The sequence below is a fragment of the Manihot esculenta genome, chromosome 1 (genome assembly GCF_001659605.2).
Source record: "Manihot esculenta cultivar AM560-2 chromosome 1, M.esculenta_v8, whole genome shotgun sequence".
In the NCBI taxonomy this organism is placed as follows: Eukaryota; Viridiplantae; Streptophyta; class Magnoliopsida; order Malpighiales; family Euphorbiaceae; genus Manihot; species Manihot esculenta.
The window spans coordinates 30,292,864-30,316,647 of NC_035161.2; the positions used below are offsets into that span (position 1 = coordinate 30,292,864).

Consider the following 23,784-nt stretch of genomic DNA (forward strand, 5'->3'; position numbering starts at 1 on the left):
TTTACGACTGTGTTAATTAATTGTAAAAGAAATTATCTAAATAAAAATATTACGTGGTTAATTATTTTGTTTTTAACAAAGTAAATATTTTTTTTTGAATTGCTAACAAAGTAAACATTACTACTGTATAAATAACAATTGTTAATAAATTCATCATATTTTATCTAATGGTACTAACTACTAAGAACAAATTAAGTGCAATAAAAAAATAAAATAACGATAAGATTAGAAGGCACCATATTTTTTATGTATTAAAAAAAAATATTATAAAACGTTTTTCTTATTACATCTATTTTTTCTTAAAAAAATAAAGAATAAAAATGAATGTAAAATAAAAAAAAAAAAAAAAAAACACACATAATTTAGGTTTTGATAGAAATGAAAAAGTTGGCCAATGAAGGAGTGACAGGAGAAGAAGTGATACACTGAAGGAAAATATTGGAAATAGTAAAGTCTAAGAACGGAAGCGCCGTCACCACTCACCACCTTACTAAAAGATTAGAGAGAGAGAGAGTTCCCTGCAAAGCAAAGTTCCCCTCTCCCATCCCCACCACCACAACCACTGACAACACTTAGATTGTGTACGGACACCTCTCCTTCACCCTCTCTTCCCCAATCCCACCTCGACAGCACTTCTCTTTTAATCCCATCTCCTGTCTTCTCCACTGTACCCATTTATTAATTTCCCCAAAATAAATATATAACTCAATCTCTCCTTTCCTATTCCTTGCTTTTCCAGGATAATTAATACCACTCCTTTGCTTCATACAATAACAACAACAATAAAACCTCAGCAACACAAAAGTAGAAAACTTTCTTCTAACAACTTACCATAATTCCTTTTTTATCTTCTATGCTTCCTCTTCTTGTCTTCTTTTTTTGCAATGAACCTCCAAATTTGGTTATGTAGGGTTCCCTGAATTTTCTTTTCTTTTCTTTGCTGCTTATTGTTTTCTTGGCACCTGAAAATTCAACATAAGTCTGAGAAATGGGGAGAGGTAGGGTTCAGCTCAAGCGGATCGAGAACAAGATTAGCAGGCAAGTCACTTTTTCCAAGAGAAGGACTGGTCTGCTCAAGAAAGCTCATGAGATCTCAGTTCTTTGTGATGCTGAGGTTGCTTTGATTGTTTTCTCAACTAAAGGGAAGCTCTTTGAGTACTCCACTGATTCAAGGTAATTTCTTTTATATAATTTTTTTTTTCTTCTGCACTTCAATCTTTACTCATTTTTATTGCATGTATCTGTTTTCTGATTTCTTTTCGCTTGTGGGTTATGATTGTCTTGATTGTATTTGCGTATTTTCTCTCTCTCTTTTGTTTTTATTTGTACTGTTCTAAAGCCTGCATTACACTGATCCCTACCATGGATGTAAGTTTTTATGTCTGTAGTTTGTCAAAAATACACAAACGAACAAGAGAAAGAGCTAAGAGATATAAGAGTGTGTGATATATGAAATGACTCTTTTCTTGTCTGCAGACCGGACTATAAACTGTTACTCTCCTTCTGCTTAAAGATATTTATATAATAGATCTTCCCTTCCTTTACCTTTTCAAATGGGACAATTTTGTTTGTCTGTCAAGAAAGCTGTCATTGCATATGCATCCCAGTACTATTGTTTACAATGACTTAGCTCATCGTTCTGGAAAGTACTTACTATGTTTATGGTGCGTGTTACTTGGGTTCCTGAATCAAAACCTGCTGAGGGCTCAGTAGCGTGGGTCTATCAAGGCTCCTACTCCTAGAGCTTTGTGTCATGGGGCTTGGTGCTTTTTGCATACATATCTGGTTTGTAATCTTGGGACATTGGGATTCATTGTTGTTGGTGCACACAGCTAGTTACAATGGGGTCAGACAACAAGTGAATCCATCAATGATATAAACAACAAAGTTTTGAGGTAGTTATTTAAGATTCCCACAAAGATCTTCCACTAGGCCATGGACCAATATTTAACAAATTAAATCACTATAATTAGTGCTGAGTTTAAGGGATTTTTGTCATTATTGTTGAGGTTGATTAGCTAACTACAAGGATCACTAATTAATGTTTCTTCCACTTTGAGTAATTTCTTGAAGCCTTTTAGTATGGAGATCAGATTCTTGATCCAAATCATCTCAAGGATCATTTATATTTCTGAAAATAACTGTTGGAGTAAGATGTTAGCTAATATATTGTTTCTATTTGTTTCCATTGTTGTCTTGATATATGTAAAAAGTACATGTCTTTACTCTGTTTAATTTCTTACATGACCCTATTGCTATTAGAATTTAGAAACGAAAGTCTAAATATATAGATGTAGGTATCTATTGAGTGGTACAAAGTTCGAATCTTGTTAAGAATAGAAAGTTTACCTTTGTTTCAAAACCTCATAGAAAATCAAAAGTAAAGCTCACTAAGTCCAAGAGAATATATCCTCGACATATTAATCTCCCCAAATTGGGAACAAGTGTGTATTTAAGGAAGAGCCATGTATAATGCGAATGGAAGTTAAAGAAAGATTCAGACAATAACCTGGTGAACCTACATAGGGCTAGAGTTGCAATATTGCCTAGATGGTTTCCACTATCACACTTTCCCAAAAAGTTTATATCGACATTAATCTCTCCAAAGCCAAAACAAATGATGTATACGAGGATTGTCGCTCTGATTGAACCCAAATCATGGCTGTTCAACTCACACCAAACATAATAACAATGGAAAAATGAGTCAACAAAAACAAGAAAAGATGGACAGATGCTGTCTGTTACAGTCCAAGATGTAATGGCGTGTGTTCTTTGGATGCAGTGATGACTGTAGATTATTAGCTTCTAGTCTGTATCAGTATCTAAAGTAGGGCTATGAAAAAACAAACACTAATGATTATGTTGAGTATTCATATAGGCATCATGTTGAACAACATAACTTAGCATATCTTTGATTTTGTTTTATCCTCCTTTATCTGTATGAGCTATATGCAAACACACTAGTAATCAAGTTTACTAACATATGCTACCTCCTTACCTCAATGGCAAATCACTAAGCAAAATCTGTGTTATATATGTCTGCATTTGGCCATATCACCAACAGTTGTATCTTAAAATTTTTATCTAAAAAATGCTGATGTGGGCAAACAAAGATCAATGTAGGATTTCTTTCACTTTAGGAGCAGATAGATGTGTTGTAAAGATTGTTTATATATCTATAGACTTGCTGAAACACAGCAAGCACACTCCTAGACTAGTGCAGGACTTGAATTTTATATATATATATATATTATGCTAATGAATATTTCTTTTTCTTTTAAATGAGTAGTATTTGAAAAAGATAAAGTATATATAATAAGTTTAGGATTTAACAATATGCCAAAAGTTTAAATAATATTGTTATAAAAATTATTAGTAGTCATTAAAATTTTTTAATATGACTTTCACATTATTGTATAATGTTATATATATTAATTATTATTTTATATGAAATATTAATATTTAAAATGTTATGTTGATATTTTTTTTTTCTAAAAATGAAAGAAATATTATTAACTTAAAGCGATTAAGAAAACTATATGAGGAGAAGAGTTGTTTAGTACAGTTAACATTATATAAAATAATTTCAATGACATACAAACTAATCAGTAATTATTTTTAAAGTAATATTCAATATTTTAACTCGATTAAAATACTGTCATTTAGTAGTGGAGGGAGTGATTTATGAAAAATAACTTTTTATAACGTTTGATTAATTATTATTTGAATAATTATCTATTACTACGAGAGTTAACAACTATTATAATTATTAATATTGCTGAACAGTCTATAAAAATTAATAATTGACAGTTTTTAATAAGTTTCTGTATTTTTTTTTATTTTTTTAAATTTATATTTTTTATTGACTTAACGAAAGTATTGACTTGTATAAAAAGGTTCATACTGAACACATATTTTCCCATCATAAAATTTTATTTTTGGATTTCTAGCTTATTAAAATGTGAGAATCCATTCTGTATAATGAAATTTAGTAACTAGTGTGCTTGAAAATTAGCGAATAATTAATTGTAATATATCCAGTTCAAAAAAAAAAATTAATTGTAATATAAGGATATTATAAAGAAAATGTGAAATATATAGAATAATATACTCCATATATATAATAATAATAATAATATCTATAGTACTATATAGTTTAGTCCAATTGAACATGCAGCCCCCCTTTTATCCACATTCTCTCATCAAAATCTCTACTCACTATTAAAATAATGATATTAACATTTTAAAATTATTAAAAAATAATAACTTTTTACTATATATAATAATATATTTTAATAAATTGATTGTTTATATTTAATAAAATTTTATATTAATGTAAAACAAGTAATTAAACTACTATTTTATATTACAATAACAAAGATAAATATAATAATTAATTTTACATAATTATTATTTTCATTTTAAATATGTTATTAATTATACATTATTTATTAATGAAAAATTTACTATTTAGTCTCTAGATATTGTCATTATTAACAAATCAGTTCTTATATTTTGAAAAATTTATTAAAACTTTCTTATTTTTTCTCTCCGTCAATAAAATAGTCTTTCCATCATTTTTTCGTTAAAAATAAACGAGGGATGAAAGATAAAATTTTTAAAATTCAATTTTGCTCTCAAATAAAATCATTTATTTAGTTCTTGGGTATTGTCATTATTAATAAATCAGTCCCTATATTTTCAGATATCTATTTAAACGTCCTTATCTTTTTTCAGATTTATTAAAACGTTATTATCTTTTTTCAAATCTATTAAAACGTTCTTATCGTTTCTTTCCGCCAATAAACTAGTCCCTCCTCCTTCTAAAAAAAGAAAAAGAAAAAAAAGATGATGACTATGATAAAGAAGAAAAAAAAAAAAAAAGAAGAAGAGAAAGAAGAAGGAGATGATGATAATGATAATGAAGAAGAATCGTCTCTTTCTCCTCCTTTTTAAAGAAGAAAAAGAAAAACCGAAGGAGAAAGAGAAAAAGAGGGAGGGTAATTGAGTCTTTTGTAATATTTTTAACGATAAAAATAGACGGAAAGACTATTTTGTTAACCGAAAGAAAAGATAAGAACGTTTTAATAAATTTCTAAAAATGTAAGAACTGATTTATTAATAATGACAATACTTAAAAGAATAAATTATAAATCTTCCTATATTAAATTAATATTGTATACAAAATAATAGTAAAAACTGTTGTCTAAAGTTGAAACCTAGATTTTATTACTGATTGTCCTTCATGAGATGCTGATGTTTTTTTTTTTTTCTTTTGAAATGGGAGATGCTGATGTTAATAAGCAGTAATGAGTCCCAATTAATTGAGTTAGTTTAATAAACTTAGCTCCGTTTCTTTTCGTAAAATAATTTGTATTTTAAAAATATTTTTCATTGATATAATTTATTTTTTATTACTTAATTTTAATTTAAAAAACAAAATTTATTAATAAATTTATATATAAAAATTTTAATAAAAATTTTAAAGAAATGATTTCTCTTTTTAAAAAAATAAAGTTATTTTTCTTAAAATAATTTATTTTTACTTTTAATTAGAAAAATATTTTTTATTAACTAAATTTTTAATATTTCAAATATCAAAAAATATAAAATTATTTTTTAAAAAAATATTTTTCGTGAAACAACCAAATCTTAATATTTAAATAGTTAAGTTTCATGAATTTAATCATATTAAATAAAACAAGGATAAGAACATCAAATAGTTATCATTGTTTAAATTAAATAAATATAAATAAATGTCTACCAAAATGACCCAAATAACATCAAACTAATTTATAATTGCATAAAAAATATTACTAGAAAATTCCATAATATCAATACTTCTTAGTTTGGAACTCAAAAGAATTATATAAACCTGTACCATTTGAAAGTATGATCAAATCATTGATTGGAAAAGAAATGAAGAGGAGGCATAGATAATAAGGCATTAAAATTATTACAACTCTACTGAATTTTGAAAATGGAGATTATTTCATAATTTTTCATATTTTGGCAGCATGGAAAGCATTTTGGAAAAATATGAAAGATATTCATCTGCAGAACAAGTCAACAACCAATCCGAACAACAGGTATTATCCTGATGATTTTCATTTCAGAGTTAAAACTGATAAAGTTATTGTTTTCAGAATTGATTTTCTTCAAAAAATTTATATATCTAGTACTGAACTTTGAACACCCTTTTATTAGGTTCTAATAAAAATCTGAAGTTTTCTTCATAATTGTCTTTTAGGGAAATTGGTCTTTGGAATGCTCCAAGCTCATGGCAAGAATTGAAGTTCTGCAAAGAAGCCTAAGGTGCTCAAATGACTCCATGTGAATTAGTTTGGGCATACAGTTCCTCTGGAATTTTGCATTTTGGCTAATGATCTTTAGTTAACAGAATAGTGTGACATATTTCACATTGATCATATAGGAACTTTGCAGGAGAAGATTTAGATGGCATGAGTCTAAGAGAACTCCAACACTTGGAGCAACAGATTGATACTGGTCTTAAGCGAGTTCGAACAAGAAAGGTGATGAATTCTTTGGCCTGATTTTCAAAGTTTTGTGAATCATTGTAAATCAAAATGCTCACTTTATAAATTAACCTGCTGCAGAATCAACTCTACAATGAATCCATTTCTGAGCTTCAGAAGAAGGTAACGTTTTCTTGCTTTTGATTCCTTCAGAAGAAGGTAACATTTCTTCTGATACAAAAATTCATTGCAGGAAAAAGCACTGCATGAGCAAAACAACATGTTAAGCAAGCAGGTAAAAAGAACTTGATTGACTGTCACCTTGTGTCTTTCAAATTTATAACATATCTAATTTTTTGGCACAAAAAATATAATATAGCTCGAGCAAAATGAGAAGACAATGGCAGAGGGTTCAAACTGGGAGCAGCAAAATCTTGGACAGAACCCAACCTCTTTCATGCCACTTCCACCTCCAGCTATTGGGTATCATCTCATCTCTCTCGTCCTCTTTTCATTAAAGATTAAGCAAAACTTTGAATCCATGCATGATTTATTACAACTGAGCAAGTTCTCGTACCCATTGATGAGAACAGTATCTGGGTAGGGCTAACTTTTAAGTTCTTGATGAGTGGTGCAGTGGCACTCTCCAGACAAGAGAGTTCATGAAAGAAAATGAGGAGGGCATGGCTCAGATTGAGGAGCCCAATACAATGCAGATGCCATCTTGGATGCTTCGTCATGTCAATGAATAGAAAACTGAAATAGAGATATCTAAGTATAGTTTACAAGTATTATATGATATTGAAGTGGAGTATCACTTCATTTCCGATGCCATTGATGTAGTAAAAGAAAACTGTGCTGTAAAATTGCTTCTGCATAAGAATGGATTTAATATTTTAACTATTTCAAGACTTGGAAAAATCTTACCATATTGAAAATGTTTTTATCAATTATTGAGCTATCAAAATATTACGAGATAAATATGTAATCATTGGATTATTATTTCAACGGCGAGTAATTACTGTATTCATTTATTTTTATATAAAGATTAAAGAAATAATTAAATCACCTAAAATATATAAAAAAAAAAGAAAGAAAGAAAGAAAGAAAGAAAGAAGAAGAAGAAGAAAAAAAAAGAAAAGCTTCCGCATAAACATATTGAGCTATATCAGTTTCTTTTTGTTAAAGAGGTTTTTTTTTTTTGGTCGGATTCTTTTTGTCAAAGAGTTCTATTTTTAGAACTTCCTAAACAGCTTGAGCCCACAGAATCAAGACCCAAAGAAGACTCCACCCAGCAGAGACAGCCGAAAGGAAGTAGACAATCACCAATTTACACAGACACATAGCCAAATGCAAACCCAACAAAGAAAGATAAAAACTAATTCATCACAATTAGATCTGCATTTGGAGAATACAGAGAAACACAAACAAACAAAGATCGGAGAGTACCCACAACATAACCCAATTATCACATGAAAGCCTCTCAAAGGACTATTCTCCGTGACTATATTCAAAGGGAACAAACCCATATATTTATCATACAACCTCCAACCAATAAAATATTGTATATGCAATTTCTCTACTAAATTTCCTATCTACAACCCTCCCTGATACGAAGAGGACAAAAAATTCACATTGGGAGGGAGAGGGAGACTCCGCGCATTAACTAGATCAAAGGGTTGTTTGAGAGCGAGAAAGAGAAAAAAAAAAAACTCTATTAATTGACATCTCGACATAATATTTCAAAAAAATCAAATTTCTCTTTACATATATAGAAGCAGTAATCGAGAATTTAGTATTTACTTTTAAAATCTTTAGAAATAATTTAAATTCTATTATCAAATACATGTATTTTAATAAAAATGAAGTCTTAATTCTTTTTAAAAAATTTTAATTAAATATATACTGTAGTACTTGTGTCAAATAAAATATTTATAAGTTAAAATGTATATATTATATAAATACTTAATTAGTATAAAAATAGAGTTAACTGGTGATATTTTAAGATTAAAAAAATAGAGTTTACACTAATTATGTAAGTTTAGATGGAGAGGAGGGTTTTCTTTTTTTTTTATTCCTTTAGATCCAAAAAATAGAGTTTACAGTTGGTAATTGTGTGAGTTTAGATGGAAAGGGGTATTCTCTTTCCCTCTTATTTCTTTCCATTTGTGCCGGTGAGTGACATTTAATGGTCTTTCTGCTACCGTGTTACTTGTCTCTATCATACACGTCTGTATGTACAGAAGCGCCAGACTTCTTTTTCTACGCCAAACGGCAATTTAATTTTTTCAAGCACGCATGCGGACAGAATTGCGAAGTGATTGAGTCTGCCTTCATCACATCAAATCATCAAATTGGGTTTCTCTCCACTCGACCCGAGCTCACGTATAACCCAGTCTGCTATGTGTTTCTGGATCGAAGTCTGAGGATTTGGGCTATTTAGCCTAAAAGACTGTTCTAGGTCAACTCTGTTTTCTTGGTTTTGGAACTCAACAGTCATCAATCGATACAAATATCACATAACTCAAAAAACCTTAAATATTATCAAAATAAAAGATTTTCTAAATCAAGAAATAATATTCCATCGACAAAAGAATTAAATATAAAATTATAAAATGTTTAATTGTTGAAAAAAAAAAAGACTAAGTAACGTTAAATATAGAAACTTCATAATTATTTACCCTTATAATTATAACTAGTACCTTTTTGGTTCAAAACTTCATGAATATATTTCACACTTTCAAGAATAATGTTGAAAAGTATAATATAAATATATTTAGTGTATAAACAATGATATTTATTTAAAAATAAAAGAAATCCTACACCAGATGAAGTATATTTTTAAAAAATATTAATTAAATTCATCTAATTTCTATACAATTTAATTAAAGATAAAATAAATTATATTTTAGTTTTTATATTTTAACATAATTAATAGATAATTTCATATTTTTAAAACTGATTATTAAAATTCTTCTATAATCGAATAAATTATATTTTAGGTTTTATATTTTAATATAATTAATGAATAATCCCAATATTTTTTAAATCAAACACTAAAATTCTTCTATAATCATCGGTTCATCTAAATTAAAAGTTTTTCCATTCATTTTTAACGTAAAAAATATAGAAATATTTTTATTACATGGATAAACTATACTTAAATTTTTAAATTTTTATATGTTAATGTATCGATCCCTATATTTTTCAAATCGTATATTTAAATTCCACTATAATCAGTCAATCCTTATTTATTGTAAATTAAACATTTTATTTTTATTTTTTATTTGAAAAAATACTTAAATCCTATTAACTTTTTTCTATAATATTTCATTTAACTAATTTTTAATACTTTTTGTTCTTCAATGTTCATTCATTAAAATTTTTCAATACTTATAACTTCAAAAATTTTAAAAAATACTTATAATTTCAGCTATTTTTAAGTGATACCAATTAATCTTTAAGTGGTACCAATTAACTTTTAAATAAATTATAAATTTTCATAAAAAGTATTTTAGGAAGAATTGTACTTTCTACAGTTTAACTATCCACTAATTTTGAGTTAATATCTATACTAGATAGAAGAATTATAATTTTAAATAGATTAAATATAAAGAAATTTAAGAATTATTGATCCATCAATTACGTTAAAATTTAAAGATCAAAATATAATTTATACAATATAAAATCTTTCATCAATATTTATTTTTTTTATGAATTGACTAATAAAATTATGAAATATTTATTTTCCTTTTGACTGATTAAGTAATGAAATTATGAATGAAAATACTCCGATTTAAATAATAGTATTGTTTATTGCTTAATTTTTTTATAATTCAATTTTAAAAATATAAAAATTAATTATTAATTATTTTAAAATTCAGAAATTAAAATAAAAATTAATTATTAATTATTTTAAAATTCAGAAACTAAAATATAATGTTACCGATACTAATAGTTTTTTTAACCTGTATTTTTGTTAAAATTTAGCATATTATTACTTTCATTAATTCATTTACAAAAACTTTAGAAAAAAAAGAACAGAGGGAGCAATTCACAATCACCCACTCATTTACTCTTGTTTAATTACATCACCAACATTAGCTTAGGATCTTTTAGCAAATGTTTCAAGTACAACAATGGTCATATTTTACTAATGTTCAAGTTTAACGAATATCCAATTACAAGTCCATAAATCAAACAGATGAATTTTAATTTTACAGGCATTGCGCCCTCTGGGTGACTCACCAGAAATACACTGGAGCATAGACTAACTTGTACAATAATCATCTGAATAATAAAGTTAATCAATTTTGCAGTCCTAATCAGCAAATACATAGTAACACCGAAGTTCATTTGTTTCTTCAGTTCTTCCCACCGCTCATCTCATCATCTTCACAACCTATCTCATCACAATCCAGAAACTGCTCCCTGCGAATGGAAAGAGTAGTTTGGAAAAACCATCAATAGGCATGACAATATATAGGGTAGGGTCCCAAGAAGATAGACTTAACACAATTAAATAACAAGTACAAATTAGTCAAATAAATACAAAATCCTTCATTCATAAACATCCTTGGCAATAGCATTGCTTAATTTAAAGCTAAACAAACAGTGGATAGTAAATCATACTATAAATTTAACAAAATACCTAGCATCAAAAGTAGTATTTTTCGACAAATAAATAATTAAAGAAAAACAAGAAACAAAGATAAATAACTCAACTTTTGCAAGATATAAATATAATGAATTATAAAGATAGTTAATAATCATAGCTCAAAAGAAAGAAGTGCAGATTTACAAAAGATAGTTAACTTTTGACAGGACACAGTGGCTTAATCTCCCAGATTAGAAAAAAAGAATAAGGAAGAGTTGTTGCCCCCATCTAGCTTAAAAAGAATAAATCAGGTTAGGGACCATTACTTAACAGTAAATAATGGATATTAATATTAAGTAATAGGCATAACAGCCATTACAGAACTCAAATTTCTTTTGCCTTGGGCGTTATGGTAATGAGAGGGCCAAAAACCTATAGACAACTGCTTTTACACAACAACGGCCTTATTTAAAACCATGGTAAATCCATTCTAGCTTCCCCCTTCTCTATCTCATTTTACTAAACGTTTGCACAGGTTAGTTCTATCTCTGCATAAAGCATTAAAGCTACAACAAACGTAATCACCATGAGAAAGCTTTTTCTTCCACAAAAAAATTTGAGCTTCCAAATCAAATCCTCATGAGAAAACATGATAATTAATGATAACCCCAAAGGGAAGAGGATGATATTATACTAAGAACTTCAGAAAACTGCAGCCAGTTGAAAGAAATAATAGGTATAAGATAGATCCATCAACCAATATAAATACCTTAATCTTCCACAGAGGCGTGCTAAAGCATCTGCTCCATTTCTGGATGCAGCATCCTCAATCTCCAAAGCATTTGATAGATTAACACTATCTGCAAGTCTAAATTCACACAACTCTTTTAAGGAACAAGCATCAGTCAACGCTGCAGAATGGCCACCGCCAGCTGCTAGTTTTCGCACTTCCCCTACACACCTGCAATATGGTGCTCGCCATCAAAATTCAGGATAATAGGAAGAAGCTATTTAACCAAATCAGCTACACCATACCAGTCCACCGGTGATGGATACCAAGCATATGTAGTTTGCTCATTAGCAGCCTGTCCATAGCTATTATAACCCCATCCATGTATCCTTCCATCCTTCAAAGAAATAAGTGTGTGAGAATGTCCACAAGCAACCAGTTGCACGCCACTAGGTACTACCAACACAGGGATATTTCGAAGAAATGATTCAGTATCACTAGGAATAAATGAAAATGATGCATTTTGGGGGCCAAGGCCTAACTGCCCAGCTTGACTACCACCCCAGGCATAAAGAGCTCCTTTTTCAGTCACAGCACAAGTGTGTACACCTCCACATGCGACTTTCTTTATGGAAATTCCATCAAGAGCAACCACACGCCTAGGCAGTAGCTCTTTATCCCCAGACTGAAGAGAAGTGTGGCCAAGTTGGCCCATATTTCCTAGTCCCCATGTATAGCTGAAAGGTTGACAGCAAAGAACCATTAGTGATACAAAGAAATAAAAATTAAAAAAAAATAAAATAAAAAGAAAGATAAAGATAAGGCCTGTTCTGAAGCATTTATACTATTTACAATTTGAACACGGCCAAAGGACGAAAATCAAATAGGTCTTCAGAACTGAAAGAATTATTTGAATTTATCAATCTCACAAATGGAGAAGCAACAAAGGGTAAGAAGTATTGCCTCAGGGAAAAAAAAGAAAAACTAATATCAGAATTTCCCCCTATAGCACAGTACATAAACATAACAAGATAACCAGTTATGTACAGGAGCCAAAATGGACTATTAAAATATGAGGGGAAAAAGGAGGAACAAGGGAGGAACAGCAAAGGAAGAGGAAAAACCACTAAAGACTAGGCAAACAGATGATTCACTTCACAGTCCCTCATGATGAAATAGGTCTTTCAATCAAAGACATCTATATTTATTAGAAGGAACCGCTTTGTGCCTGTTTAGGGGATTTTCATCCATGTGGGAAGGAGAATTTATGGGAGAATCCAAGATTGTGAGGCCATTGCATGGGCGGAACCAAAAAGATAAGTCACTATGTTATGAACCTTTTATTCAATAGATGTTACTTGATCTCATTGTAATTGATATGTAATTAGATCACAAACTACCTTAAAATGATGCCTCTCACAATGATTATACCAGGTTTTGCCAGCTACATGCTACACAAACTAACAAACCTTTTCACACACCTACTGTCTCAAGGTCATTGCTAAATCCATATTCTAATATTTATTCATGTTGAAAGTTTATCCTATCCCTACATCTTCATACAGTTCCTTCTATATGAAGTCACGCTGATATATATCTTGTGATAGTTGTAGATCTAGAAAATTTTCCACTCAAAACTTTTTCACCTCCATATTGAAATTTGACAAACATTATGCTTTGGTGTATTTTAAAATGCTCTTCTGAATTGGTTGAAGGCACAATGATATGTGAGAGTGGGCAAATAATGAAACTGCTCCTGAATTATACAGCCAAACAGCAAATCCAGACTTCTATCCAGATCCCATATGCAGTGACTGGGATGAAAGAACTTACCAATTGTTAACCTTGAGTGAGATAAGTTACAAAAGATCAAAAAAGAACACAACAACAGTAATAACTAAGCCTTAATCCCAAACTTAATAATTAAAAAAATTAAGAGAAAAAATTTTAGACACCTTTCATGTCCAACTTCTTATATTATCCCAATGAGACCACAGATCATGTGTCTGCATTAGTGTACTTATTTTTGGTAACTCCTAAAATATGCTTCAAAAGCAATCTTACACCCAGAACAGAATTACTGGGCACCAACAATCATTAGATAACATTTATAAGGACAAATTCATGCACATCAAGAACAATATTACCTAATGTTGGCATTGAGTATCAGAGATCATCACAAAGTAGAATCACTCATAGACAACCAGTTCAACTCCTAGCTATGTTCTGCTACTTACACTAAACCATAATTGATATGGAGGAAGGAAACATTAGTATATTAAGATCCTACCAATTACTAGACAACAGCCAAGGATAAACTCATGCGTTGTACATCGAGAATATGGGAAACTAGCCAATCATTGATTCAATGACGCAAAATAACAAAATTCAAAATGAACTTATGCTTGTTATGGTATAACCAAGCTAAGGGAAAAGAGACTTGCATATTAGAATGCATCGCATTTCCATTGCATCCCATCTCCTGATTAGACGTGAGATTCCCATAAGAAGATTTTTTCCAACCTTCAAACAATGTTACATGGGTCATGTAGACAATCACAATTCTCATTCTTAAATGTAGATTGTAGAACCTATCTCCATCTAAGAAGTCCTTCAGATAACTTACACCTCGCCTTTTTCAGATATAGCAGCTGTGTGGTACTCCCCACATGACACCTGGGTAATCTTCACGAGCTCAGGGGCTTCATCAAGAAACTTTGCATAAGCATTTATTAAACGAGCTCCCTGAAGTCCTTCACAAGTTACACCTCTGCCAAGTTGACCATATTCATTATAGCCTGATGAGTCAACAGCACAATAAGATTAATTAGCAGGAAGAAACTGGTATAAGTAGTCCTGTTTCTTCTCTTAAATCAAATCAAAAGTGTACCATCCACCAATCAAATAACAACATTAGCAAATATTTTTATGAATGCTGCATAAAGATAATTTGCACAAACATATGTACGTGAAACTGATTAAGTTGAGATAATGAAATCATTTAATAACTGTCTAAATGTAACAGATTATGTATCTGGAATAGGCTTTACCCCAAGCTTGTAGTAGGCCATCCTCTGATAAAGCCACCACATGTACTGCACCACAGGATACTTGACGGATAATCTGTAAAGGAAAAAATATAATATCTCAATTAATTCTAGCATATTGAAGCCATTAAAACAAACATTAAAGATATGTTAGCAGATACCACAAATTAAGCGTTGTGAGTTGAGACATTCAATTATTTAAAACCCTACTTACATAAGGCAAATTAAAATGTATGCAAACACATACATTACTACAATAGCTTGAAAGTAACAAGAACAGTATGCTACAATACCGCTCTACAATAATAAATTGACTGTTTTTTACTCTTAAAATGTAAAGAAAACATTAATAACTCTACTTCATAAAAAGAATCCAAATAACAAGATACAGGACTTCAAAACCATGGAGACCCAGTGTATGACAAGAGAGACCTTTTGATTGACGTAGCATAAATAAAGAGAAAGACCTCTCCACCGATATAAAATCAACTAATCAAAACCCCTTGAGCTTCCAATCAGGATAATTGTTCACCAACCATGATTAATCCATTGCATCAATCTTCCTCAATTGCTAAAAAAAATTGAATTTGAAACATGACAACATACAACATCTAGAAAGGGTTGATTAAAGCAAACACATGCACAACATATTCATTTGAGTACAGAAGGCTATGACAATACTTGCTTCTTAGAAAATGCCGTGTGAGCATCCTGCTTAAGGAAACTAATAAAGTTATTTCCAAGTATGTTATGTGCTCCCATCACTGACTCAAACAAGAACCACAAAGCCACAACTCAACTTCATGAATTTTGAAAAGAAAACTCAAACTAAAATGGATGAATTATTAGCTATTACAATTACTCAAGAACATGACACATATATTATCTTAAATCATTTGCTTCATATGGAGATTCTGCTTTGAAAGTACGTTGCCTGAAACTAAAAATGAAAATATAAACAAAATATATACCGTGTTTGGTGCAAAGGCCCCCCATAATAAATGTGGATAATTTGAACCCTGTATGAAAAGAAGAAAATTTACCAAAATCGTAATAGGTAAAGAAAAATGCATATCCATACTTAAAAGAAAGATCACAATTTTCACAGGGATAAACTACTTGGTTTTGTCCCCAAACCCAAAGTCTACTTGTTGACATGGATCCATCATTTTCACGAGGCTCTGCAATAGCAGCAGTACAATGTGCTCCACAAGATACAGATTTCACAAACTCAGTCTCCAACTGCTTGACTTTTTTAGGGTGCTTCCTCCCCTCCTCAGTGCCATCGCCCAATTGACCAAATTCATTAGCACCTGATCAAATTCATAGATTTATTAGTTCATTTCTTCATGGAATGTTAAAGAAACAAAAGCCATGCATAATCCTTGTTTCCTGATGTTGGCATGAGCAACAAAATTACAATATAGTGATCTCATAAGACAATCATGTGCCAGGGCCAAATTAGTAACTGTTACAATAATCAATTCTGTGTTTACAGAAGTATTAGAATGGAATCATGATAAAAGATCAAAATTCTGGAAATCCTAAAATTCATGGAAAAAACTTTAAAAGAATATAAAATCATGACCAAATCCCAGGTACAGAGCAACAAAATAAATGGTAATGACTGAAGTATGCTCAGGTTATATCTAGAAGCAATTAAATTCATGGAAAAAAAAAAAACAAAACAAAAAAATTTTACGGTCATTGTGTCTGCATATCACAGTCACATATCAAACCAATCATAACAAACACTCTCTCCGTGCACAAAGATAGGCTCGGTTTCTTGTTTCATCATTCTCAAATTATAGACCACTTTCCTTTCCCCACAGTATATTTTCTTTTTATTAACTTCCTAATAATACCCTATTCAATATGTATTAAAGAAAGTAAAATTAATTATTACAAGAATAATTTAGTAAGCAGTAAGAGTGAATTGTATATTATGAAGACAATCTACAATCTATTGCTTTCACTATATTAACTATATCTTTTTAATCGATATGAAAAAACAAATAGACCTATCGAAGGTGGGAGTAAAATTTATGTGCTCCAAACAACAATGTAGGATACACAATCAAGAAAAGTAATAGAGATGAGTAAAAGGGATCAAACCCCAAGTGAAAAGCGAGCCATCAGAGGCTACAGCCGCAGTGTGCTCACGGCCACAAGCTATATCTAACCAGCGAGCATTGGCACCCGCCGGGCACCCAAAGAGCTCAGGAGGAAGCTGCTTTGGAATCCGCAATTGAAGCTCCTTGCCCTTCCTGCCCGTTTGCCCACTGTGATTATATCCCCACACATAAATTGCACTCTTTGTTGGTAGGTTCATGGACGACCTTGCGGTCTCCCCAATAATCTCATCAATATCCATTTTATGATTCTATGATTTCGTTTGCGCACCTGAAGAAAACCTAGTAAACCTAATACGTTATGATCAACAAATGCAAGATGAAATGAGATTGAGGGATAATTTAATATGGAATATGTTCTAAATCAAATTGCACTTGGAATTCGCGATTCTGCTGACCCACTAAAGATTTCAACATAAAGATATCAAATTTTCAATGGGTAATGTTATGTTGTGTGTTCGTTTGCCATGAAATTGAAAGACACGAAAGAAAATTGACTGAGATCAAATGAAGGTTGAGGTATGCATTTGTGAAGGAAATGAAATGAGAAACGATGAACCTGAGAACAGAAATGCATACCTTTATATTTAAGTTAAACGGATAAAGACTATTTCTGGTAAGGTAATAAGAGAAATACAAGGGTGAAGCTTGAAGTGAATTGAATTTCCTGAGAAAATGTAAGAAAATAATTGTGTGTTAGATATTTGATTCCGCAGTTGAGACTCTCGCCTCGGAGACAATATAGGAAGCCGAGACCAACTCCCACGAAATTGGAAGTTGAGTCGGGGCGGGTCGATGTCCGAAATAAATTGTAGTCTGTGTGGGCATGGCTATTCCTCGTGAATTTTCTAGATGCAGGCTTTTTTTTTTTAAGAGTACACATAATCCTCTCTCATTTAAGTTTCAATAATAAGTTAATTTTTAAATTTAATTTAATTTTTTTATAAAGGGAATTATATTTATTGTAAATTCATCATTGACTAGAGATTAAAAGCTTTTAAATGGCTAAAACATTTTAAGTGGCCAATTTTTTTATAATAAAAAATTATTTTATTCATTTTAATAATAAAAAAATAAGAGGTTATTATTTTAATTTTTGAAAATCAATACACTTATAATTTTATCTATTATTTTTTATTTATTATCATAATAAATAATTTTAATTTTAAAATATAAAATTAATATTTTGTAAATATAAAAATTAAAAGTTAAAATTAATTGATGCAATCAAAAAGTAAAACTATATTATGATTTGTGAAATCTGTAATAGAGAGAATTGTGAGATGATAAATGTTGAATACACTTAAATCAGTAAAGAAAAAAATAGAGTGAATATAAATTTTAAGAGTAGTTATATAAAAAAATATTTATATTTATTTACATAAGAATGTTTACGTTTACTTTTATAGTTATTTTTTTCTTACACTATAAAAAAATAAGAAAATAAGATAAATATAACGGTTCAAGTTAATTTAACATAATAAAAATAATACTCATTTACCATATAAATAAATGTTATTGATAAAAAAATTTAAAATTTTTATTTATTTTATAATTTAATAAAAAAATTTAAAAATTAATATAATTCGACTCAAGATCTCTAAAGTTATTTATTTTTATTCGGTTTAATTTGATCGGTTTAATATGATATAAAAAATAATAATTTTAACTTTTTTATTTGTCACTTCTAATAAAAATGGCAATAAGTTTTACATTTATTAATTTTTTATTTTTTAAATATTTATTAAGTGTTCATCACAATAAATTTTATTATATTTATAAAAAATTATATTAATATAATAAAAAATAAAAATTATAATCTTAAAATTTACCGTTATATTATTAATATTTTTTTATATAGCTTAATAATATAAATAAGTACTTGAAAGTATAAGTATAAATATTTTATTAAGTGATTTTCAAAAAAAAATTTTTTATTAAGCGTAGATATAATTAAAATTAAAAATAATTAAAAGAATGGAAGCTAAAAAATAAAACAGTTATGATTATTGCACTAAATAAATAGAAATGAAGTATAAGAAAATAAAATTAAAAATTTTAAATTAAATTATATTAATTTTTAAAATTTTAAATTAAATTATAAAATAATTAAAAATTTTAAATTTTTTATATTAATAATATTTATCTACGTGTTGATATATACGTATAATAAAATAATTTCATCATCTTATTACGTCAATAAAACATATTATCTGATTTAAATTTTAAATTTGAATATAATTATAATAAAATTTATAATTTTAAATAATTTTATCAAATTTTTAAATTTTTTTATTAAATTGTAAAATAGTGGAAAATTAATTTTTCATGCAACTAACTCTTATAATAAATTTAAAAATTAAAATTTTTATTTAAAATTGAAAATTTTAATTATACATATAAAAACTCATTATTTTTTTTGGAGGAATAGGCCATTTAGAAAATTATATATTTTACTATTAAACTTGAAATGTTATTAATCTTTTAATAAAAGGTTTAAATAACTTGGGGGAAAATCTAAATGTTAGACAAAACAGATATTACCCCAAGTTCAGTTTTGGCAATTGAGGTTGGTGAAAAAGAACAAATATAGAAACGGTCAACGGTCAAACAAACAGCGAAACAGCACCTTCATCCTATAAATCAAATCCCATTCCTTACGATTTCTCATAGGCAATGCGAATCCGTTTCGTAGCTCGTCAAAAAATTCCAGCTTCGATATTCGTTCAGCATTCAGGTGAGCAACCCTCAATTCCACAATCTAATCCTCGCAAATTCCTGCTTCGTTTTTAGTTTACGCCGCAGTTCTCAAGTTATGTTCTTTTTCATTCTTGGCTTGGCAGCTACTTTTTCATTTTATTTGTTTCTTGAACTTATACAGTTCATTTTCTTGATACGTTATCGTCGATTTTGCTTTCTGTTGCCAATCTTTGTGCCTGTTCCTGTAATCGTTGGATAAGTAAAGCAAACCCATCTGTTGTTTGTTTTCAATTTGTTTATGGTTACAGAAAAGAGAACTTTTTAGGATATCTGAATTTGTTGACTTGCCTTTATTATTTGGATTAGCGTTAAGTGTCAAAATTTTCTCTCAATTGATCCAAAAAGGATAACGATTTTATTAGTCTGATCAACAAAACAAGTGGAATTTGTTACGTCGTTTATGAGCTCCTTCAGTGATGACATCTCAGTTAATGCTAGAAGGGAAATATTCAATTAAAGGTCTCATTAGTAAAGAAAGTGAAATTATAAAGGGCAGTGTTTGATCATGTTAACTTACAATTTCTTGGATTTTAATGCAAGAGGAATGCGGCCCCCTAATATCCTAAAGGGCATTCTTCTTTCTCCTTACCATTTTACTGGATACTTCCATAAAGAAATGGTTAGTCAATAATTTAAGAGTTCTTCTTATAAATAGTTTGCTAACATGAACTTTTTTAAGAACTTTTTTAATACAAACAATTCATTTTCTTTTCATGAATGGAAATGGAATGGTAAATATTAAGCAGTGTTACGATAGAAGGTGGATAAAAGGAAGTAAAATATATTCTTGATCCAATGAAGTGCAGAATTGCAGATGGAACAGAATCTAAAATAACTAGCTGCTTCTGGTTTGTGTTATTCCTTATTGATGGCAGTAGTTGTAAGTATGCACCTTTGACCTTATTATGCACCTTTGATAATGAAGAAACAATTTGCAATATTTTTATGCAACTGGCTCTTGAGCATCTCAAAAATTTTCTATGGATTTTGGAACTTTAAGACACTGGTGACTTTTAAGTCTTCTGGATTGGAGCCTGATTTAGTGCCTGTTTTTGAAAGGTAGCAGATTTCAAGTATCATGACTCAGTCATTCAGTAACAACAGTGGCAAGAAGCTTATTCAAATTGATGTCAGTTCAGACACTGTATGCCCATGGTGCTTTGTCGGAAAGAAAAACTTAGACAAAGCTATCGCTGCTTCTAAAGACCGATTTGATTTTGAGGTCTGTCTCTCCCTCTCTCTGATATTTTACTTTTGATCTGTTAAGTTTTGGTCTAACTTAATTCCATTTTGATTTTCAGATCAAATGGCATCCATTTTTTCTTGATCCATCTGCCCCTAAAGAAGGCGTGAATAAGCTGCAGTACTATAGAAGAAAGTTTGGATCTGGAACTGATGGAATGATGGCTCAGATGACACAGGTTTCTTTTACCATCTTCACTTTTCTCTTTTCCTTATTCTTTGTACATTACCTATCCACATGTTACTATATGCAATGGCATTTGAGTTTGGCTGGTAAGCTCAATTAAGCAATAATGGCAATTGGATGATTGCAGATTTTTAGGGGCCTTGGTCTGGATTATAACACATCTGGTCTCACGTAAGTTTGAAATCATTTTGCTATATGAGAAATTAGCTGATTTTTCTTGATAAGCAAACCATTGACCTTAACATCATTTTGTATATGCACAGGGGCAATACTTTAGACAGCCACAGACTTGTGTATTTTGCTGGCCAACAGGGTCTTGATAAGCAACATAATCTTGTAGAGGAGTTGTTCCTTGGTTATTTCACACAGGCTAAATATGTGGGTGACAGGTAAATACAGATTTTAGAAAACATTTTTATCTCCAACCTTATGACTAGCATTAGTATTCATCTTCATAATGAGATTTCTGGTGGTTTTCTTGTTTCTTGTGCACTTCTTGTGTTTTTGTGTTGTCCCAATACCATGAATTTCCAGAACTTTGGTGTGACTTTTAGAAGAGTTGCAACTAGATCCCGAGTGCTCTTCCTCAATGATGTCAACTTGAGAAGACAAATGCTCTTACCTTGGCTACACTAAATAAAAAATTGATATATTCAACTATTACGAAGTCTGTTATCACTTGAGCTTTCCATTGGTCCACTGACATACATGGGAGGATGCAGGGAATTTCTCCTGGAATGTGCTGCAAAGGCTGGGGTAGAGGGGGCAGCAGAATTCCTTGAAGATCCCAATAATGGAGTCAAGGAGGTCCGTTCTGTTCCGTTGCTTTCTTTTCATTTTGGTTGCATAAAGGCAGCTGAAACCATGCAATTTGATTGTTTTTTTTTGGTTTGCAATTTTGTAGTTGCTTTATCAAATTATTGTTCAAAGATTAAAGATTTTTTTCTTGTCATTTCCTTGCATTTTGGGATAGAGAAAATTTTGAATCCTCCCAGCCATAATGCCTATATATATATATATATATATATATATATGCTCGAATGTGTGTTCATTCTTATTCCATTTTAGCACCAATGAACCAGACCAAGAACTCTATGTCAAACCAAAAAAAAAAAACCAAGAACTCTCTCTCTTTATCTGGTTATTGTATTGGATTTCTTTGATTTGTATCCTTGGCTACAAAGTATTGTCTTAATTTGAGCTGAACTTTCTTCTTACGTCTCTTTGAAGGTGAATGATGAACTCAATAAGTACTCGGCAAATATCTCAGGAGTTCCATACTATGTGGTATGTGATAAAAGCTCCACTGTATTAGTACTCTTTACATCATTATATATATATTGAATGCATATTTTCGTCATTGAGGAACTATTTCTGTATCTTTTTGAACAGGTAAGTGGAAAGCACAAGTTGAGTGGTGGGCAGCCCACAGAGGCTTTCCTCAGAGCTTTTGAAGCTGCTGCAAATTAACAGTTTCTTTCTGTTGTATTTTGTTTTATTATACAAAAAGTAATAAGGGCCATAAAATATCCTGCCTTGTATTGTACTTGTAAAGTTTCTAATTGATGTTGGTTATGACTATGAAAAATTTGCAAAGACAGGAAGGTCAGTGATCCATGTTCTTGTTGTTATATGATGGTTAAAATAAATTATATTATTAAAGTGTGTTCATTTTTTTCTTAGATATTTCAAAGTATAATAATAATAATAATAATAATAATAATAATAATAATAATAATAATAAGCATAATTATTGTGCTCTATAGTTTATTTTAATTAATTAAATTATTTTTATAATTTTAAAATTATGTTAAAATATCTTTATACTTTTTTATTCCGTTAAATAAAATAAATATCTATTAGATTTAGTTATTTCATCATTAGTTTGTTGATTAGAACTGCAAAAAAAATTATATTTAAATTACTCTTCTTTAAATAAATTGATGGTAAACACAAGGGTGATTGGATTTCCTAATTGATATTGTTTGTGTTATTGATAATCAATTGTACACATTTTTAATATTTGAATTAAATCAATTTATGAATTTTATGTCATAAATAATAAGCATATTGAGAATCAGTTAAAGGATATTTTAATTGATTTGTTTATCGTGTAAGAAGTGGAAATATTTTGGATTTGAGTTTTTTTTATTTTTATTTTTTAAAAATATGACTTTTATAACAAGGAAAAAGAGTTAGCTCATATTATAATTATTATATATTGAATTGTAAATTTATTATTTCAATCATTAAGTTATTATTAAATAAAAAATATATTAAAAAAAAACTTTTTTCAATTTTAACTAATAGACTATCAAAATAAAATAAAAATAGATAGAAACTCACTAAAAACCATAATTTCATTAGTTAAAGCAAATTAGAGATAATTTTCTGACTCCAATCATTTTCTGATTCGATGTTAAGTTCTTTTCCTGTTTTATCTAAAACAATCTTAACATTGTCTAGTTCTGAAGATTTTCCACATCATTTGAGTTTATAGCTTTTGAGATTTTATTTTATTTTGTTTTAGTTTTTGGAGAGCAAAGCAACAAGAAAAGGAAGAGATCAGTTGAAAATTGAGACCTATTTTGTCCTCTTAATTTCCAATCAGAT

General features: G+C 29.5%; 3 protein-coding genes across 8 annotated transcripts; 2 read left to right on the forward strand and 1 right to left on the reverse strand.

Moving 5' to 3' along the window:
• The first annotated feature begins 440 nt into the window (after nucleotides 1–440).
• LOC110623167 (agamous-like MADS-box protein FUL-L) lies at nucleotides 441–7,378 on the forward strand. Of its 2 annotated transcripts, XM_021768100.2 has the most exons (8): nucleotides 473–1,173; nucleotides 6,017–6,089; nucleotides 6,251–6,315; nucleotides 6,434–6,533; nucleotides 6,618–6,659; nucleotides 6,730–6,771; nucleotides 6,856–6,959; nucleotides 7,114–7,378. In XM_021768100.2, the coding sequence occupies exons 1-8, from the start codon at nucleotides 989–991 to the stop codon at nucleotides 7,226–7,228; spliced, it is 726 nt and encodes a 241-aa protein (XP_021623792.1). In that variant the 5' UTR covers nucleotides 473–988; the 3' UTR covers nucleotides 7,229–7,378. The 2 variants fall into 2 exon arrangements, with proteins under 2 accessions (XP_043813008.1, XP_021623792.1); XM_043957073.1 differs by lacking the exon at nucleotides 7,114–7,378 and having other exon boundaries at nucleotides 441–1,173; nucleotides 6,856–7,105.
• Nucleotides 7,379–10,601: 3,223 nt separating this feature from the next.
• Nucleotides 10,602–17,769, reverse strand: LOC110630647 (ultraviolet-B receptor UVR8). 3 transcript variants are annotated; one of them, XM_021778171.2, is made up of 9 exons: nucleotides 17,562–17,769; nucleotides 16,966–17,253; nucleotides 15,970–16,163; nucleotides 15,822–15,869; nucleotides 14,854–14,926; nucleotides 14,430–14,601; nucleotides 12,109–12,540; nucleotides 11,843–12,034; nucleotides 10,602–10,907 (listed from the first exon to the last, which is right to left on the reverse strand). In XM_021778171.2, exons 2-9 carry the CDS (start codon nucleotides 17,222–17,224, stop codon nucleotides 10,841–10,843), a joined length of 1,437 nt encoding a protein of 478 aa, XP_021633863.1. In that variant the 5' UTR covers nucleotides 17,225–17,253; nucleotides 17,562–17,769; the 3' UTR covers nucleotides 10,602–10,840. The 3 variants fall into 3 exon arrangements, with proteins under 3 accessions (XP_021633863.1, XP_021633854.1, XP_021633871.1); XM_021778162.2 differs by having other exon boundaries at nucleotides 16,966–17,264; XM_021778179.2 differs by having other exon boundaries at nucleotides 16,966–17,273.
• Nucleotides 17,770–19,558: 1,789 nt separating this feature from the next.
• Nucleotides 19,559–22,842, forward strand: LOC110620104 (uncharacterized protein YwbO). 3 transcript variants are annotated; one of them, XM_043957080.1, is made up of 9 exons: nucleotides 19,559–19,719; nucleotides 20,549–20,622; nucleotides 20,802–20,964; nucleotides 21,044–21,163; nucleotides 21,299–21,342; nucleotides 21,435–21,560; nucleotides 21,894–21,978; nucleotides 22,402–22,458; nucleotides 22,564–22,842. In XM_043957080.1, exons 3-9 carry the CDS (start codon nucleotides 20,821–20,823, stop codon nucleotides 22,639–22,641), a joined length of 654 nt encoding a protein of 217 aa, XP_043813015.1. In that variant the 5' UTR covers nucleotides 19,559–19,719; nucleotides 20,549–20,622; nucleotides 20,802–20,820; the 3' UTR covers nucleotides 22,642–22,842. The 3 variants fall into 3 exon arrangements, with proteins under 3 accessions (XP_043813015.1, XP_021619404.1, XP_021619389.1); XM_021763712.2 differs by lacking the exon at nucleotides 20,549–20,622 and having other exon boundaries at nucleotides 20,809–20,964; XM_021763697.2 differs by lacking the exon at nucleotides 20,549–20,622 and having other exon boundaries at nucleotides 19,561–19,719.
• Nucleotides 22,843–23,784: the final 942 nt, after the last annotated feature.

Coding starts and splice junctions, on each gene's coding strand:
- LOC110623167 (XM_043957073.1), top strand. CDS start 989: ATGGGGAGAGGTAGGGTTCAGCTCAAGCGGATCGAGAACAAGATTAGC. Junction 1,174..6,016: donor GAGTACTCCACTGATTCAAG/GTAATTTCTTTT, acceptor ATATTTTGGCAG/CATGGAAAGCATTTTGGAAA. Junction 6,316..6,433: donor GTTCTGCAAAGAAGCCTAAG/GTGCTCAAATGA, acceptor TTGATCATATAG/GAACTTTGCAGGAGAAGATT.
- LOC110630647 (XM_021778171.2), bottom strand. CDS start 17,224: ATGGATATTGATGAGATTATTGGGGAGACCGCAAGGTCGTCCATGAAC. Junction 16,164..16,965: donor TGGCTCGCTTTTCACTTGGG/GTTTGATCCCTT, acceptor GAATTTGATCAG/GTGCTAATGAATTTGGTCAA. Junction 10,908..11,842: donor CGCCTCTGTGGAAGATTAAG/GTATTTATATTG, acceptor TTCCATTCGCAG/GGAGCAGTTTCTGGATTGTG.
- LOC110620104 (XM_043957080.1), top strand. CDS start 20,821: ATGACTCAGTCATTCAGTAACAACAGTGGCAAGAAGCTTATTCAAATT. Junction 20,965..21,043: donor AAGACCGATTTGATTTTGAG/GTCTGTCTCTCC, acceptor TTTGATTTTCAG/ATCAAATGGCATCCATTTTT. Junction 22,459..22,563: donor CAGGAGTTCCATACTATGTG/GTATGTGATAAA, acceptor CTTTTTGAACAG/GTAAGTGGAAAGCACAAGTT.